The sequence below is a fragment of the Gymnoscopelus microlampas genome, assembly GCF_963454915.1.
Source record: "Gymnoscopelus microlampas genome assembly, chromosome: 12".
NCBI classification, from domain to species: Eukaryota; Metazoa; Chordata; class Actinopteri; order Myctophiformes; family Myctophidae; genus Gymnoscopelus; species Gymnoscopelus microlampas.
Window position 1 is genome coordinate 47,181,215 of NC_139949.1, and position 20,014 is coordinate 47,201,228.

Here is a 20,014-nt window from a genome sequence, read left to right on the forward strand (position 1 = left end):
AACTGTCTGAGAGTAATAAATATATGATATTGATCACAAAATATATATATATATTTTTTACCGTAACGGGTCAACATGGGCTATTTTGAGGGCAACTAAGCTGCAAAAACATTAACTAACTCTGTACCAACTACCAAGGGGTCCCCACCTAAATTAGTTAATATAGCGTCACAATTATTTTAACCACTTTATCAACTTATGTTGGCTGTTCATAAACAGCAGATCTACAAGCTCACGGCGCGTCACTTTACGCTGCAGGCTTGTACATTTGCTATTTTTTAGCCAAATTTAGCCAAATACATAGTTTTGGGGGTCTTTGACATGAATTTTCTCATCTCGTTCCTGGAGAACTAAGAGATCACCACAGTGGAAAGTTTCCAGTTTGTGATTGTTTGGTCGATCATCTGCTTGACTCAGCATGCATGTGCATCTACGTAAGATATTGTTATCCGTGATACGATGACCATCAACTACTTTATCAGAGAAACTGACGTCTGTGCACAATGATACAAGATTTATGTTCTGTTCCTATCCATTCTGTTCTTGTCCTTGTTCCATATCTTCCGATCACGTCATCCACTGTGCAATACTATATATATGCTCTATGTGTGTATTAAACTTGAGAGCTTGTCATGTGATACTGCCTGGTGTCAACTGGTTCTACGCACGTGTGACTCAAGAGAAACATTCACTCACCACCACTCTTATAGATGGAGACTTCTAGGGACCATATGTTAGTCAACCCGAAATCACAACAGTTACTTTACACCACTGCAGGTAGTCAGTTACTATCAAAGGTTTTAGGTGTGTTTATAATTTAGCCATCCCAAAACAAACTGGTCAGGCTACTGCTTGGCCTCACACCTACAACTCATTTAACCCCTGCTCATGTTGCTATCGGGTGGGATGGCTCAGGGTAAAGGACAGAGCACAGCAACTTGCAATGGGCCTAATAGCCCAAATTCTTTAAAAAAATCACAGTTTCTGCCCAAACATAGACAGCTGAACATGTACTAAGCCAGTGATTCCCAAATGTTTTAGCTCAAGACCCAAAAGAGAAATTACACGATTGCACGGGACCCAAACTAGTGAAAATAGCAGATCTACAAGCTCACAACATTTTTTTTGTACATGTATTTATGGAAATGATTCGATATTTTTATGTTATTTATGAAATACTGTTTGGGAAACAATGTTCTTAAGCTATATTTTCTTCGCCCGTGCGACTGTCCGTCGTACGACGAAGTAATAACGGTGCTTTTCTGAGGGCCAGACCGCACCAACTTACAAAACAGTTTTAAAAGGATCCCTGGCTAATAAGCCAAATATGCCTTAATACATTAAAAGTGTCCTGACCTCTATAACTAAAATGTAAAATGAAAAACATTTTACAAAAACAACCTTAAATATTTTGGATATAGTTCATCTTTCACTCAATTGGGGCAATGCCCGTCGCAAGTTGATGATGTAATTTGTCCATGTGTGGTCTAGCCCTATGAGATTTATGTAATGTATGTGAAAATAAAAAACAACTTAATACTTCCTAAGGTTACAGTAAGGCATATTTGGCTTATTAGCCAGAGATCCTTTTAAGGCCAGTCCACACACCAATGCAACTCCTTGCAGTGGTGGAAAAAATATTCAAATGTTTTAAGTAAAGTTAAGTTGTGAGCTTGCAGATCAGCTATTTTCAAAAAGCCTAGGTATAAAATGTTTTATAATAGTTTTCAAATGATTGTAGTGGAGTAAAAGTACAATATTGGCCTCTGAGTTGTACTGGAGTAAAAGTAAAAGTATTTAAAATTGGAAATACTCCAGTAAAGTAAAATATACCTCAAAAGTGTACTTAAGTACAATACTTGAGTAAATATAGTAGCTACTTTCCAGCACTGTGCAGTCCTGCCGTTGGGGATAATGGTTGCAAGTAATTTGCAAAGAGTTGCATTGGTGTGGACTGGCCTTTAGACTCCGCCCACTCACTCACTCACTCACTCACTGCCGCTCGCGACGCGACGACGTCGCCCGCCGTGTGACCGAACCGGAAGTCAGGCTGTTGTTGTCACACTGGAATAGAAGATGGCCGCTGCCCCGTAGTTTCATCTCAATGAACCAACACACTGAAGTCCAGGCTCTACTCGGAGGCTTCCTCCTTCCACCTGCTATGCAACCCGACCAGGTGAGGCCCTGCAGCGGCCGCTGGGAGCGGCGTCGCTCCCGGCGGCCGCGCGGATAGGATGGTTTTGGTTAGCGTTTAGCCACCAGGCTAACACACACTAACTTGCAGGCTATGGTCGCTCTAACAGGAACAGGCTAGCATGCTAAAGTTAGCCGCGTTAGCCCCACATATAGGACGATGATGCGAAGGGCACGACAGCGACGTCACGAATACGTTTGAACATCTGTCAGAGGCTGCTTATAACCAGTTGTGGGGAAAAGTACTCGCATGTTTTACGTTTTAAGTAAAAGTATCAATAAGCACTGCAGTGTAGAAATACTCTGTTACAAGTAAAAGTCAAGAATTCTAAATTGACTTGAGTTAAAGTTCAAAAGTATTGGTATCAAGATGTACTTAAAGTATCAAAAGTAGAAAGTATACTCATTATGCAGAATGTCCTATTTCACAAGTTTTTCAAATGTATAAAAATCTTTTTGAAAATAGCAGATCTATAAGCTCACAATGTGTCGCATCCGACGCATTGTGAGCTTGCAGATCTGCTATTTTCAAATGGCCAAAATGTATATAAGGCTGAAGTGGTTAATGTATGTTTTGTAATAATAATCAAAATCTACAAAGTAACTACTTACTAAAGTTTTCAAATACATGTAGTGGAGTAAAAGTACAATAGGATCCGAGATATTGGAATGTGGAAATACTCAAGTCAAGTAAAAATTGTACAGTACTTGAGTAAATGTACTTATTTACTTTCCACCACTGCTTAATATTTTCGAGATGCATTATTGTTGCATCTTGTATATGCGAGTAAACAAGTGATTGTAATTGTTTGGTTTTGATTCAGGATGTTAAAATAACAAATATTAGGAAAATGTGGAAGAGAAGAAGTGTCTTTTTAAATGTATTTATTCTAAAATGTATATATTAGTTATATAATAGTTCTCCCTCCAAATGTCTTGTTCCCTGTGACACTAGTCTACACACAGACTTCCTGGTTGTTAGTGACCTCACGGACGCATCCTTGGTGTGTTTATTCTAGGCCACCTCCTCCTCCATGAAGAACGAGCTTGTTGCTGTTTTAGCCTCTTCTGATGTGCCTGGCTTTTGCTTTCACTGCTGCTGTTGTTATATCACACTATTCACCTTATCCAAACTCATCAAATATCCACTAAATAAACAGTTAAAGTGGTTAACTTAAGCTTAAGTTAGCTGTCTGAGTGTATGCATGGCATTATGCCTGTGATACAGGATCTTCTTGTAGTATGAAGGTTGTCTCTTTGGAAGAGACAACAACCCAGGGTCATAGCTGTGTCATAGGGGGGGTGGGGGTCATGTTTTGGTTTTGGACAGACGTGCCTTCAATGAGTTTATGGCTTTGTTTACAAAGGAAAACAAGTTGCTGTGTGGTGCTGCCACCTCTGTGGTGGTGCTGCTGGTAACTCTCCCTCCCAACTCATATTGCACTGGTTCTTCAACTTTATATCATTTATTTCAGGGGACCCAGTGTTTTATATCTGGGACACCAATATACCCCTGTTAAATCCTCAGAGATGATTTAACCCTAACAGTGTTGATGATGGTCTGAGGACCGAAACGTCCACTCTCTGTGTCACTTCATTGCACCATGTCACCTTTTGCACTTTTATAAGTAAAAGACATTTTTTTTCATCCAAAGTCGAGCCTCAGTGTTAATTTGTTAGTGTGCAAGCCTTGTTGTTGTTTATGGATGGACCCTAACAGTTAAGACAATGCAACCAAATGGACCATTAAGGGCCCATGATTTGTAGGGGTACGTTTGGAGTGAACTCCTGGTGGTCCCCAGACCCGACATCGGGAACCAGTGTCATATTGCAAATTAACACCTTACACCTCCCCCAGTGAACCCCTCCAGCCTTAGTAGCACCACCTCTGTCTTTCACCTCAGCCTAGGTGGGAGAAGGAGGGAACTGGAAAACAAGTCATCTCTCTGGCCAATTGGCTATGACATCCTTAGAACTTGCGAACTATGCAAAGTGTGTTTATTTATCACCGTGTTCTGGGTCACGTCTAACATATTCTTCCTGCGTTACCTTGTCGTACACAGGGTGTGAATGGTGGCTTTGGGAAGGTGACGGTGTGAGGCTGGCGGAACAGACAGGATCGTCTACTGTCACTGACCTTGCATCTGGTGGTGGACCACAATGGTAAGCAAATATCAAGTACCTAAACCCTAGACCAAAGCCCTCAATAATTGCCATATCGTTGTTGTCGGACAGAAACCTCTTATCTCCATATTTTGACTTTTTGTCTTTTTTCCCCTGACAATTAACGCCCCACTTGATAATACTACAGCGTCACACAAAAGTATAAAACATAGCAGATCCACTCGCTCCAAACGTAGCACGTTTCGAGCTTGTTGATCTGCTATTTTTGCTAATCTTTTAATTTCTGAAAAGTAACAGTTTTGTGACATATGAGGTTTCCACCCGACAGAGACGATATCAAGTACCTAAACCTAGACCAAAAGCCTTCAGTGCTTGACATATTCACTGCCAGTTTGGCACTGGGTGGAAAATAGTTGTAATGTGTTTTTTTCTTCTTCCCCCTTTTCAGCAACAAGTTTTAGAATATGCATTGGATCGTGCCGAGGTAAGGCCTTCTTCACGTAAAATCGGTGTGATTGTGCGTGAATTTTAGCACACTTCTCAGTTTTGAATAGGGCCAGATGGATTATATATCGATCAGGCCGATCTGCCGATGCAATAAAACCACAGCAGTTCGAGGATAAACACAATAAAGTCCTGAGACTTATTTCCATTGTGGTCCTCTTCACAAGCAACAGTTAATACGTTAAAACACATTACAATACAAAACAAATGACAGTAACATATACATATTTAAAAACAAGCGCTCCACTATCTTTCCCTAGACAAATGACCTTCTATAGAGGGACCTTTTATAATAGACATGCTTTAGTCTGCTGCTTAAAATACCTCATATTGGTTGTTAGTTTGACACTGGTTTCAAGGCTGTTGCGCTATGGATGTTCCCTTTATGACAAAATATCGGTCAAAACATCTGTAATCGATGCTCTGTGACTCTGACAGCATCGGACCAAAATATCTGGCATCAGTCGGGCTGTAGTTGTGAAGCATTTTATGCAAACTGTATTAAATGTGATGTGATGCTTCTCTCTTCCAACAGTACATTGTAGAAAGTGCTCGACAGCGACCGGCCAAAAGGAGAACCTCTTCTGGTGGGAAGAAGAGTTTATACCAGAAGCTCTATGAGCTTTATATAGACGAATGTGAGAAAGAGCCAGAACTTAAGGTGTGTATAATCATACTTACTGTATCTCTAGATCACTGTTTCCCAAACAGTGAAAATAGCAAATCTGCAACGCGGCGAGATGCGTTGTGACTGTGAGCTTGTGGATTTGCTATTTTCACTAGTTTGGGTCCCGGGTCTAATTTCTCTGTTGGGTCTCGAGCTAAAAAGTTTGCGAACCACAGCTGTAGATTATGCTGAGATAATTAAATGAAGAATAAACTGTTGTGCACCGCTCAGTCTCACTCTAGAGTTGACAACTTCATTGTAGCTTGAGTAAGATCCATGTAGAAAGCACACTTGGTGTAGTGTTGAACATTGCATATTTATTATTATTTACTAATTGAAAATTAGCCCATATGGGATATTTATCTACAAGAAAATAAGAATAATCAGGTATTATACACACAGTTGTACCTAATTGATTTACAGATTTTTTTGTTTGTGTGAGAAGATGAAATGTTTTCGAAAAAGTGAATCCCATTGATTTTGGGGCCTTATTATTTAATTGTTCCAAAACCGGTTGCATTTCAGTTTCAGTAGGTGGACGTTATACAGTACAAGCAGCGTTTCAGGGTTCATCGTGCTCATTCTGGTGAGGAGCTACTCCTTTATGTCTCACTTTATGTCCCTGTTGTTCTCCTTGAAGAACCTGAGGAGAAATGTGAACCTACTGGAGAAGCTGGTCTCCCAGGAGTCTGTGTCCTGTCTGGTGGTCAACCTGTACCCGGGGAACGAAGGCTACTCTCTGATGCTCAGAGGCAAGAATGGATCAGGTAAGAGACTAATGAGACAATAATTTACCTGTGTTTTACACATAGGGCTAGCTGGTACAATTACACATTTTTAGTTGACGGTTAATTGTCACAAGTAATTGCGATTAACGGTTTAATTGTGTTTTTGGCATCGGACATTGAAACATGAATACATTTTTTATTTCTGTTTGGCTTTTAGGCTTCGTAATCAGAAGTTGCACAGGGCAGATAAGACAAATAACTTATTACTGACATATTTAATAATAAAAAAAAATAGCTGATCTAAGCTTACAAAGCGTCACTTTGTGATGCTTTGTAACCTTGTAGTTCTGCTATTTCAGATTTTTTTATATTTAAAAAATGTATGAACATTTTTCAACATGGAAACGATTATGACGATTATGCGAAATAATTGCGATTATCTCAACTAATTGCAATTAGACCATTATGCAATATTGTGACAGGCCTAGGCACACACAAACACATAAAATCAAGAAGAGGAGAATTTTTCAAAATATGAATATATTAATTATAATTGTGGCAGATTTGCACATCACCCACTGCTTCTAAAGTTTCTTTGCTGCTAGAGTTCCTTTTAACCCGATTCTAAAAACGCCTTCTAAATCCTTTTTTTTTCTGAAAAACTATTTATTCAAAAATTACAGCAATTTTTTTTTGCTATGTACAGTATATAGTAACAACCCCAAAAGGGATTCCCGGATTGAAAGGTTTAGTTACGTATAGGGTTTCCCGGTCTGAATGGTTTTTAAAGAAGGTTTGGAGTATGGCTCTTTTTTTGTTTCTATGAAACCCAGTATTATCTTTTATATGCGGCCGTGATGTCACTGCTTGTACGTGTATGAGTGATGGTTGATTATTTAACATACATTTATGTGAACCGTATGTGTTGTGTGAATGAATGTACAGACTCTGAGACCATCCGTCTGCCGTACGAGGAAGGAGAACTGCTGGAATACCTGGATGCAGAGGAACTACCCCCCATACTGGTGGACCTGCTGGAGAAGTCACAGGTTAGACTGACTCTCTCTCACTCTCTCTCTCACTCACTCACTCACTCACTCACTCACTCACTCACTCACTCACTCACTCACTCACTCACTCACTCACAGAGATAGATTTTTTAGGTAAATACATGTTTGTCCCAACCACCGTCACCGCAGACAATTAGGTTGTTATGTTGTTTCCTGTGTATATGTGTGTTGGGTGTAAATCCTCCTTATTCCTCATGTCTTCAGGTGAACATCTTCCACTGTGGTTGTGTCATCGTGGAGGTGAGAGACTACAGGCAGTCTGGTAATACTAAGATGCCCACCTACCAGAGCAGACACATCCTTCTACGACCCACTATGCAGGTAACCCCCCCTCACACTCTGTTTGATAAACATCAATTCAACAGAACAAATAAATAAATAAATATAACACACAGAAAGATTGATATGTATTTGGCCACAGACCACCATATGAACATATTTTGTGCCAGGGACATATATCAGAAAATAAATGTTTCAAACGTTTTTTAAAAATAGCAGATCTCCAAGCTCACAACATGTCATGTCGCATCGCGTCACATTGTGAGCTTGTAGATCAGCTATTTTAAAAAATGCAGAAATATAAAATAGGGTTAACGTTGTTAAACAGATGTTATATCAACAGATGTGTATTTTGCTTGGGACCCCCTGGAACCCCTTCAAGGACCCCACTTTGAGAAACAAGGGATTAAACAAGCTAACTTTACTGATATGTCTTTCATCCCTTCCAGACGCTGATCTGTGATGTCCATTCGATGACCAGTGACCACCACAAATGGACACAGGTAAACAGCCTGCGCACTATAAACAAAAACAACACTAGAATCTTTTCACGGCTGGTCTTGAGTTGAATCAGTGCTCATATTAGGGTGTAGATTTGATATCAACAAAAATATTTATCCATAAACAGAAGTAGATTATAATGTGTCCCAGTTGTGTACAACAATGCTTGAAGCAGTCCAGAAGTCAGTTTTAAGTTCCTAGAGGTCATCCAATATGGATTTTGTCAAGGCTGATAACGATTATGATATTTTGGAAAACAAGATAATGATATTTTGGAAAACAAGATATCTCTCCCACAAAGATTCTGATATCCATAATTAATGAACTCTGTGAACTAAAAGACATCTGATTCCACTGTCTGTGCAAGTGTGTTTCATTCTAGGCAGGCATGTTTATTGTTAACCCTATTTACATTTCAGTAGTGCTTGAAAACTTCTTCTTTATACTTTCAAAATACACGTGGAGATAAATTCAGTTATAGCGGGTAATTACTTTTACCTCTTTATCCACAATGTACATAATTATCTATTTTGAAACAAATTCATACCTTGTTGCACACATCCGTGCTGCGTTGAGAGATTGTAAGTCAAAAAAATTCTGTGTGCGACGCCATCATGCAACAGAGTATAAATATTAGGCAAAGGGTTCCCAAACCTTTCAGGCTGTGACCCCCGAAAATAATCATATTTGAACTGGGGACCCCCCACCCTGACAAGCACTTGGAATTGTACGAGTTGAGGCATTACATTTAGTTTGACTCGATTTTCACAAGTTGTGCCTCTTTCTTAGGTAATATTTGACAATTTGGCCAATGTTTCACCATTTTATTTTTTTTAAAGATTTATTTTTGGGCTTTTATGCCTTTATTGACAGGATAGTAGGCTGACAGGAAATGGGGGGAGAGAGATAGGGAGTGACATGCAGCAAAGGCCGTCGGGATCGGGACTCAAACCCGCGACACGCTGTAAGGCTACACCGAGCCTAGGTGCCTGGACCGCTACACCAGCCGTGTTTGTCCATTTGTTATAGTATTGTTTGTTTTTTGCCTATTTGTATTGTTTCATTTCAGAGGTATTAAAAGGGTCTCTTAAAGTCCTTAAATTGTAACTTTAGAAATGCGCAGATACCCTGTATACACTTATACTGTGTCTGTATGTTGGGGACCCCCCAAAATCATTTGGGGACCCCCAGCTTGGGAACCATTGAATTAGGCATTGGTCAGTGATACCGATATGTACCGATATATGGTACAAAATGCAAATATCGCCCGCTTTAACGGTCAATGTCCGATATATATCTATCCTACTACCTTTTAGTTGAATAATGTTTGTCTCTGTTTCATACGTAGGACGATAAGCTGCAGTTGGAGAGTCAGTTGATCCTGGCCACGGCGGAGCCTCTGTGTCTGGACCCTTCCATCTCCGTCACGTGCACGGCCAACCGGCTGCTCTACAACAAACAGAAGATGAACACTCGCTCCATGAAACGGTATTATTCATCACAGTGCAGAAAACTGTTCTCATTCTATATTTAGCCTGGGGAACGTGGGCTGGGTATGGATGGATGGATGCCATTCGCTGTTTCACAGTCATACAGCTCAAGCAATGGTGGTAACAACATGATAGTAGTGTATACATGTATCCAATTAAGAAGTGTAACATTAACCCATTGAGACCTGAAGCCGATTCTACATGTCTCCTAAATCTAAAACAGTTTTCTGAAAAACTTTTGTTTCTATATCAGTGGTGCTCAATCTTTTTCATGTCAAGAACCCCCAAAATTATAAGTATTTGGCCGCGGACCCCCATCAAAATATGTTGCTCCAGGGACCCCCAGAAGCAAAGATTTGAGTAAAAAATGTTCGCTTTAAAAATATATATATTCAAAGATTTGCACACCTTTTCACGATTTTTCAAGAATAGCAGATCTACAAGCTCGTAGCGCGGCACTCGGTGCCGCGCTATGAGCTTGTATATCTGCTATTTTTGAATAGCCCAAAGTGTAAAATAATGCTTTTTAGCTCAAATCTAAAAATGACACAGTTCCAGGTCTTAATGGGTTAAGAAGTGTAACATTAATGGCTATTAGAGACGAGATATTTATTAATACACTTCGATCATAACGATTCTAATGTCTCATGATTTATGAATATTAATAAATATCTCATCTCTAATAGGTATTTATGCTACAGAAACTCATAAACTCATACTCATAAAGTGTACCTAAACTTGTCATTCATATTTAAGGAAATGATAAAAGTGTGTCTATGTCTAATGAATTAGATAGATAGCTGTTACATTTTCTATTTCCTATTTTTAATAGTTTAAGTTGGAATTCTCACATATTCTCACACACGATTGGGGTGCCACTGTACCTATTTCATAAGATGTTGGTTCTCCTTGGGGGGGGGGGGGGGTTCCAGGGGGTCCCCAGCAAAATGTGTTAATATGCAAAATATAGCAGATTAAAAAAAATAAAAAATAGCAGATATACAAGCATATAGTGCTCATTGCGCGGCACCGATTTGTTCACTGGAACAAAATATTTTGAGATGAAGGGTCCACGGCCAAATACATATAATTTTGGGGGTCCTTGACATGAAAAAGTTTAAGAACCACTGACATAAGACATACATTCTTGACCTGACGTACGTGTGTGTGTGTGTGTGTGTGTGTGTGTGTGTGTGTGTGTGTGTGTGTGTGTGTGTGTGTGTGTGTGTGTGTGTGTGTGTGTGTGTGTGTGTGTGTGTGTGTGTGTGTGTGTGTGTGTGTGTGTGTGTGTGTGTGTGTGTGTGTGTGTGTGTGTGTGTGTGGGGCAGGTGTTTTAAGAGGCACTCCCGGGCGTCTCTGAACCGACAACAGGAGCTGTCTCACCTGCCAACACCTCCACAGCTCCGCCTTTATGATTACCTGCAGAGGAGGAAGGAGAGGAAGCCTGCTCCCCTGGTCATCGACCTGAAGATCTCCAAGTCGGGAAATGTCAGTTCTACATTACCAATTTTCAAACAAAAATTGAAAAAAATGCAAAAATAGCAGATCCACAAGCTCAAAAACGTGTAGCGATGCAACGTGTATTGAGCTTGTAGATCGGCTATTTTTTGCTACTTTTGTGTGACAATGTAGGATGGCAGACTAGGGCAGTGGTTTTCAACCAGTGGTCCTTGAGGGAGTACCAAGGGGTCCCCAGCAAAATTAGTTAACATAGCGTCACAATCATGTTTAACCACTTAGCTTTGGCTATTCAAAAATAGCAGATTTACAAGCTCATAGCGCGGCACCGAGTGCCGCGCTATGAGCTTGTAGATCTGCTATTTTTGAAAAATCTTGAAAGTGTGTGCATAGCGAACATTTTTAACTCAAATCTTCGTTTCTGGAGGTCCCTGGCACAAAATATTTTCAGATGGGAGTCCGCGGCCAAATGTATTCAATCAATTTAGGGGTCCTTGGCATGATAAAGGTTGAAAACCACTGGACTTGGGCATTCATTTACGAAAAAACATTTTTAATCTGATTTTGGTCATTCCTGCACATCTTTGTTTGATATCGTCTCATAGTTACACCATCATATACCATATTTACCATTCACATTCATCCCCTTTACTTATTGATGATCAGTATACTAGTTGGTGGGCAACAACAGCAGTGTGCAGGTTGTTCCTTTTCCAACGCGTCTACTGTTAGTGTTCTATTGGAGAACTCCATATAAAGCCTGGCTACATCTGTCACTGTGAAGTCTGTGTTATTGACCCGCCTGGCTATTTTTACACACACACACTATGCTATGCTTTGTCTCACTGTCTTTGAATCTCTCTCTCTCTCTTTCAGGGTGTAGACACGTGGAAACAAAGCAACTGCCAACTCAGTGTACCGAAGGAAATTGATGTAAGTCGCTTAATACCCTCTGCCAACGCACTCGGTAAAACGTAAATACTCCATCACACAAGGGGTGTACTTTCCAAAAAGAACAGATCTGCCATCTCACAAGGTGTCATTATGCGACTTGTTGTCAGCTTGTAGATCTGGTAACCACCTCTTTTTGATCTACCAGGTGATCAGATTGGGCTATTGGAATTATCAAATGAGATCAAAAACAACTGTTATTAACCGTTATTGTTTGATATGCATGACATGTTTCTCCCCCAGATAGGCTGAATTTGTCTTTCCTTATTATTCATGTTGAATTATTGACTCATTCTTTGTTAGGTTTTATTAGAAAAGTATTGACTTATTCTAAGCTTGTATTATTCAAATTTCCTATAATAATAAGTGAATGACTTAAAGCAGGGGTCTTCAACCTTTTCAGGCCAAGGACCCCCTAGCTGAGAGAGAGATGAAGCAGGGACCCCCTCTATATCGTATAGAATTGTGTTTCAGATTCAAGTTTTTTGTTTACGTGGTCTGCTCTTTTTTTCCCTCTACACCTATAGCCTCTTCACCAAAAATAGCTGATCTACAAGCTCACAACGCCTCGCAGCGCGAGGCGTTGTGAGCTTGTAGATCAGCTATTTTTGGCTAAAGTTCTCCTCAGAAAAGGGATGTTAGGGTTCAAGTGGTTAAGGTAAAAAAAAAAATCATATCACACAAAGATTTGGCGGACCCCCTGTAGTAACTCTGAGGACCCCCTAGGGGTCCCGGACCCCCTGTTGAAGACCCCTGACTTAAAGGTTTTTACTGTCTGGCGCTGGGTGGTCGCGCCAGCTTTGGAAAGCAGCTAAGTGATCACTGATCATGTGCCCAATTAGGTCTCCCACTGCCTAATCCATCCTAAGCATAACGTCCTGTGTGGATTCTTTCCCTGTATGTTGTGTGCAGGTGGAGAAGTATGCTGTGGTTGAGAGATCAGTGCAACTGGATGACTCTCAGCCTACTGTCATCTGGCCTGCTGAGGTAAAACAAACTGTATTTATGAAATTAGATATACAGTGCAATATGTTGGACATGAAAGTTAAGTTAAATTCATGTTAATCTTTAAATACATTTGAAGAGCAGTAGTAAAAAAGAAGAAGTAGGGAGGTAGTGTGTGTGAAAAAAAGCCATTAGTTAATTAAAATTGATTATTTTCCTCCCGTAAATGAATTATTGTGAGAGATAAATATCAACATTGTTGGGTCTTAAAAGGTCCATTGTGTCACTGTGTTGGTTGTTTTGGCTGTTGCTGATAACAGGAGGTGGTGGATGACTACACGTTTGAGTGTGAGGTGGGGGGTCAGCCCCAGAAGACCAAGGTGTCCATCTTCCAGTCCATGGGCGACCCGCTGGTCTACGGCAAGATCTACTGTGCCAAAGAACCCAAAGCTGAGGACGACGGCACGGATCTGAAGCTTATACACCCACCGTAAGTACTGTGTGCGTGTGTGTGTGTTTGTGTGTCCGTGTGTTATGGCTGTCCCCTAAAAGTCGACGCGTCGGGCAAGGAGCCTGACGTCGACTCGCATTCCTTGAGTCGAGCCATAAAAAAAACAACATGTCTCAAAAAATAGGTTAAAAGTTTGGAAGCATTTCGAGGTTATGAAGGGCACGGACCCTAAAAAAGTCCAGTATTTACTCTTTAAATGCGCACCCCCCCCAAACTTGGCGACCTTTTTATATAAAAGTCGGGGACGGCCCTACCGCGCTTGTGTGCGTGTGTGTCCGCTCTTGCTATGCTACACCTTGGTTGATTGATTTGGTGATTTATTGTATGTATTCCTCAACTGAGATATGATCACTTACTTAGTTTTGACATTCACCACATTTGTGTCCTTGAGCTTTTGACTTTATCAACAAAAGTTAATCATCTCTTCGGAGCAGTGTAATTTAAGTTAAACTTAAAATGAGATTATTGCAGTGAAAGGTTTTAGGTGAAGAAATCTCTTTAATTTGCGTCGACTATAAAGTAATCATAGAGGAGAGCAATATTACAAACCAACAGATGGACGATTATGATGATCAATATGGAAGAAATAAGAAAAATATGTTAACTTTGCATGTGTATTCATATAGATGTGTATGCGTGCATTTGTTCATGTCCTAATGCAATAGGGCATCGCAGTTGCGGCCACTTCCGGGTTCCACTGCAAAATACTCAATGCATTTTTCCCATTGACATTTCCAAAAATATTTATATCAATTAATTTAAGCCTATCAAGCCATCCAGGGTCCTGGTGAATCATGACCATTAAACATCTTTTTCTGTGATTTATTTTATTTTATATTTAATTATATGATATACTATAATTAATAAATACCCTTTGTTTTGCCGTTTTCAAAAAAGTTTTTTCACAGAATTAAACGTTTTATGGTCATGATTCACCAGGACCCTGGATAGCTTGATTCTAGGCTTAAATTAATTGATAAACGGTAAATATTTTTGGAAATGTCAATGGGAAAAATGCATTGACTATTTTGCAGTGGAACCAGGAAGTGGGCGGGAACTGCGATGCCCTATGGGGGTTGCACCCTTCCATTCTAATTCAAGTCATTTACTCTCATATTGAGCTATACAGACAATTAAATCTGTTGTGTTTCTTGTTGTGTCCACAGATTCCTCATAGGCTCAAAGATAGACGCAGACCGGTGAGTCTCTATGGTTGCATATGGTTGTTTTCATGTCATTCAGGTTGCGTCATCATGACTCAATCAGTTAACAAACGTGTCAGATGATCACGATCTCTAAAGTTCAGGACCAGCTCCAGATCTGTACCTGGCATCCCTTTATTCTTTCATCTATTTCCTATCTTTCTGTTGTGGGAAAATCATTGAATTATCTTTTTTTTAATTTAATAATAATAATAATATCTGGAATTTATACTGAACCTTTCTAAGTACTCAAAGACGCTTTGCAGGTGTGGGAGTCAGGGGAGAGGAGGAGAAAAAAAGATAACTTTTAACCTTTATTTATCCAGGTTTGTCTCTCTTAACAAGGGAGACCGTGGCCTAGAATAGCAGCAACACAACGAATCAAAAATAACATAAACAATGTAGCTTTGAGTTATACCTTAAAATGATCTGATGTAATATTTGTACACAGAAAACATGGATTCAACACATTGTAAAACTGAACATTTAAAAACTACAGTGAATCTATTGACGTATTGATGTGTTCCACACACAGCAAGTGCAGAAAATATAAAAACATTATTTTCCCAATTGTCTTCCATAGCATAGTGGCTTGAGACTTTAGATTGTATTTTCAATAATGCAAGTTTAAGAGAGAAGATACATTGATGAGTGAGCAGGAGGAATTTTGCCTGGAATATATTTGGATATATGAATGGCCTTCAATTGCATTATTAACATTTAATGATGTACCTGCTGTACCAGCTACTTTCTCTGTATGAAAGGTTGGTATGCAGATATTTTGTTTAGTTTTTTTAAAAATAGAATCTCCTCCACAGCTTTCTGACCCAGTACAAAGGCGTGTATGAGAGAGACGTTAAATGCCAGGTAAAGATGTCTCACAACTCGGGCAGCGTGGCACAAGCTCCTCCCTCCCCAAGCAAGGAGACCGAGGTAATTATTTCACCGTCGCTGGGCTGCGCTGCATGACGCTGCAATTTATATATGGCTCCTTTTTCCTTAGATTATTTATGAGCTGTAGTTTTGCATTATTCATACCAAATATTTCTGCAATCTGCAGAATATTCACACTGGTGCTCCCTCGTTGTATTTCAACGCATGAAATGTACTATAAATAAAGTAACATTTCTATTTAAATGAACCAATGATAATGAATTGTATTTGTAAAGCGCTCTTCTAAACAATGTTACAAAGTGCTTTGCAGACATGTTAAAAACAGCAGACAAACAAGCAATAAAAACAGCATAATATCAGCAGCATAAACAATATACAGCATTTAAAGGCTGATAGACCTAAGAAATACACTTGACATACAGCTGTTTTCAGAAGAGATTTAAAAGAAAGCACTGATTGCGCTAGCCTCAGATCCTCAGCCAAGGGGCCCGGACCAAAAAAGACAGATCACCCCGAGTAGCAAGGTGTGTCGTAGGAACGACCAATAGAGCCTTACCTGAGGGTCTGAGGCTGCGCTCCGGCTTGTAGGGCTCCAGCATATCCGTTACTTGTGGGGCCTGTCCATGCAGGGCTTTAAAATCGCTTCTGAAGCTCAATAACAATGGATGTTTAATGGGGTGTTGCAGGGTGATGGCTTCTCTTCGCTGGTCCAGACGTCTACGTTGGGTAAGGGGGTGAAGCATCGACCTCCTCCCATCAAGCTGTCTTCCGGATCAGGAACCAGCTCCTCAGGTACCGTACCCCGTACAGCCTTCACCTTGCAAACTAACCTAAAATCATTTGTGTCGTCAAAATACAAGTGGATATGGGGCACGGTGGCGCAGTCGGTAGGTTCGATTCCCGCCGGGGACACTGTGGGCGTGTTCTCTCCTCCGTGTCATCAATACCCATACCCTAGGTGGGGTTGGCGAAAGGGTCTACTCTGTGTGGAGTTTGTATGTTCTCCCCGTGTCCCCTTGGGTAGGTACCCTCACAAAATGCAGTAATCCTAGTCTATATTGCCTCCCCTTGGTCAGCCGGGGCTGATGGAGGGGAAAGGAACTGGTTGGAATAACGTGTTCCTTCCACGCGCTACGTCCTACCGGGGAAACTCCCCCCTGTCAGGTGATAAGAAGCGACCTGCTCACTCCTCATGCACTGAAGGAAGCATGAGCTCAGTTCGGGGCTCTCCCCAGGCTGGCAGAGAGGCAGTAACGCCCAGGATTACAGCTTAGACAATTGGCAACCGTGGGATAAAAAAATGAAAATACAAGTGGACATGGTTTAACTCCTTGTACTGTTGATAAGCTTGTTAATAAAGTACTAAATCAATCCAAAACAGTAACTATGAGTCCCCGTACAGTCTCCACCATCTCTAATTTGATAGATTTTCTGTCGATCAATTCATTAATTGTTTCACCCCTAGACCTTCTTATATCACAATTGTTTTCCGCAATAAGATAGATGCTAGGATACTGAAGCGTTTAATTTGATGCCTCCTCTGTGGTCCTCAGGTAACCCATACAGCTCTCAGACCAGTGGTCTTCTCAAGTGTCCTACGCCACCTCCAGCCAAAAGCCAGTCACTGAACAGAAAGCACTCCCTGGAGATGGGTCAGGTGGGCCTGCTGTCCCCCGCTGCCCTGTCCCCCATGGGCTCCACGCAGAGTGAGTATACCGACATGACACCGCAGTTCCATCTAGGGATGGGACCATAATCGTTATTATTACGCGGCTTGGTTGAATGCTTGATTCTGATTGGTCAATCCCACAATCGGAAAATGATTTTGATGCTTTTCACTGTTGTACGGACAGCAGTTGAAACGCAGTCACTGATTGGCCGGATCATTTTCTGATTTCTCATACCCGCTCCCTATGGGCCGAAGTCCAGACTGATACCGGGGAGGAACGTGAGAGTGAATCCACGTTATCAGTCTGGCCAATGCCAGGCTAAGGCTGGCCAATGCCAGCCTGGTGGACACCTGTGCTCCCAGGAGCACACTTTTCTAGTTCTATTTCAACCCAGAATAGGAGATCGGCTACTAAAAGCTTGTAGATAAGCTATTTTCGACAAACATATTGTTAAAACAGGAGGGGACCTGTTTTATCTCTTGTACTACACCTAGTAAAGTCACAGTCGTAAGCGTGAGTTTTTCATCTGGATTTTTTTGCATCACGTCTTTTCAAGGCGCCCAAGGTGCTCACGGCTACAATGCCTGGAAAATAATGGGAAAAATATATATGACCATTTCCAGGGCTGAAAAAGCAGAATGGAAAGCCAAAAAAAAAAGGTTTGGAAAATGTCTGGAAAATTGACCATATTGACTGCACTTCTCAGTGCATCACTACAAAGGGGGGTTCCTTTCTCCATTCCATCATTACAGATCTTAACAAAAAGCAGCTGCTGGTTAGATCACCCATTCTGAACTGTAACTGACAGTCTGCATGTGGCCTCAAAGGCTTCACTTACGAACGCTGTCACATTTGCATTTTCAGCAGAAACCGCAGAGTGTTGAAATCGTGGCACAGGCATGGATTCTTAGACAAAATAAACACGAGTGTTGTGAAGAAACATAGGTCTGTGCATACGGTAATCATCATCGCTTTATACGTGGCATTTGAAACGATTCCAAAAAACATCTCCTCACGTAACTAGATGCCAACCTGAAAGTGTCAGTTTTTGAGCTAATGTGTGTTGTGTTAAGCCATTAAGACCGGCAAAGCATCCGTGTCATTTTAGATTTCTTTGGCTTTTCAAGATTTTTCAAAAATGGCAGATCTACAAGCTCATAGCGCGGCACTCGTTGCCATGCTATGAGCTTGTATATCTATTTTATTTAATAGCCAAAGAAATATAAAATGATACAGATGCTTTCCCGGTCTGAATGGGTTAAGAGGCAGATGTGAACATTGCAATCATCTCTAAAGTACCACAACTAGGCATGTAACGATTTATCGTGAATCGATTTAAATCGATTCAAACGGGTGACAATTTAAATCGATTTAATAAAAAATGAATCGCAATGCAAAGGCTAGGATAAAGGTACCAGGGATTCGACAGTGATGTCACCGTTAGGCAACACAGAAGTAGCACGGACATACAGTAGTACGCCATTATGTTCAAAGCTGGTTATAAAGATACCAAGGATTCGTCAGTGATGTCACTGACATGTGAAAAGACATGTGCAAAAGAAAATATAGGATCTTTGTGAGAGAATTGATTAAGAGTTTTCAGTCATTTGGTAAAATTGCTACTGTATTGAAAAGAGGATAAAAGAAAACACAGTATTGTAAAAAAAATAATAATAATAATAAAAGAGAAGAAAATACTGTATTTGTGTAAGAGAAATCATTTAAAAAAAGATTTTTCGGTCATTTATCTGGAAAATAATTTTGTGTTTAAAAAATTGTGAAAACATTCATCGTGAACCTAGTATTGTGATTCGAATCGTATCGTGGGTTGAGTGAATCGTTGCATGCCTAACCACAATGCATCACCTCTCTCTCTGACTGTGACGCCACTTCAACCTCTCTTTTGTCTCCCTCCTCCTCCTCCTTGCCAGGATCGGGGACCCCGAAGCCATCCACCCCGACGCCCACCAACACTCCCTGCTCCACCCCGCACCCGGCCGACGCCCTGGTGGGCACGCCCACGCCTCCCAGCAGCGACCCGTCGGGTCTGCTGCTGGCCCAGTCGCAGCAGCAGCAGCAGCCCGCCCCCCTCCTCGCCCCCTTCACCCAGCAGCAGCTGGCGCTGAGCCAGCCGCTGCCGGTCATGACCATCCCCATGGGCACCTCCATGACCACCGCCGGCACCGCGTCCTCGCAGCAGGTCATGGCCAACCCCGCCGGGCTCAACTTCATCAACGTGGTGGGCTCTGTCTGGTGAGAGGACCCTGTACTGTGTTGATTGATTGATTGAATTTTTTTATTAGGCAAAAGGAATGTAAAACGACACAGTTACATTTATAATACTTTTTGTCTAAAAGGTCCGGCCAAAAAAGTCCTTGCGGACTTGTTTGCGTTGGGGTCCTTGGTATTCATTTCATAGACATATATAGCAGCAGCCAAACAGTTCAAATATCAACATAAAAATACAGAGAAAAAATACCACTATGTACAAAAAAAGCATGAAAAAAAAATATATATACAAAAAAGGGGAGGGGGGTCGTCTGTCTACCGGGAAACTGGTACTACCTCCTCTTTTGGATGAGTTTTTAGGGCTGTTTTGAATGAGCCCAGCAAACTGCAGACAACTAGTAGCCAGACAACTATTCCACAATCTCCGAATATATCAGTGGTTTTCAACCCTTTTCATATCACAGTCCATTATTTATTTGACATTTGAGCCACGGAGATTTAGCCTCTCAGACCTAAGACTTAGAATATTTAGTTATCGTTGCGTTGGATAAGATTTTGTACACAATTCCATACTGTATTGATGTTGGTACCATAGGAC

The 20,014-nt window shown here is 40.9% G+C and overlaps 1 protein-coding gene across 3 annotated transcripts in view; it reads left to right on the forward strand.

Moving 5' to 3' along the window:
- The first annotated feature begins 2,056 nt into the window (after nt 1-2,056).
- supt20 (SPT20 homolog, SAGA complex component) overlaps nt 2,057-20,014 on the forward strand; it is a 31,550-nt gene continuing 13,592 nt past the window's right edge. For all 3 annotated transcript variants that reach the window (XM_084074818.1, XM_084074820.1, XM_084074819.1), the window contains exons 1-18: nt 2,057-2,176; nt 4,257-4,356; nt 4,766-4,801; nt 5,357-5,482; nt 6,129-6,255; nt 7,162-7,265; nt 7,491-7,607; nt 8,015-8,068; nt 9,415-9,554; nt 10,885-11,044; nt 11,891-11,947; nt 12,878-12,952; nt 13,231-13,400; nt 14,588-14,620; nt 15,442-15,556; nt 16,204-16,309; nt 17,071-17,223; nt 19,119-19,440. In XM_084074818.1, the coding sequence (XP_083930944.1) occupies nt 4,354-4,356; nt 4,766-4,801; nt 5,357-5,482; nt 6,129-6,255; nt 7,162-7,265; nt 7,491-7,607; nt 8,015-8,068; nt 9,415-9,554; nt 10,885-11,044; nt 11,891-11,947; nt 12,878-12,952; nt 13,231-13,400; nt 14,588-14,620; nt 15,442-15,556; nt 16,204-16,309; nt 17,071-17,223; nt 19,119-19,440 (1,898 nt within the window). In that variant the 5' untranslated portion in view covers nt 2,057-2,176; nt 4,257-4,353. The remainder of the gene's footprint in view (nt 2,177-4,256; nt 4,357-4,765; nt 4,802-5,356; nt 5,483-6,128; nt 6,256-7,161; nt 7,266-7,490; nt 7,608-8,014; nt 8,069-9,414; nt 9,555-10,884; nt 11,045-11,890; nt 11,948-12,877; nt 12,953-13,230; nt 13,401-14,587; nt 14,621-15,441; nt 15,557-16,203; nt 16,310-17,070; nt 17,224-19,118; nt 19,441-20,014) is intronic.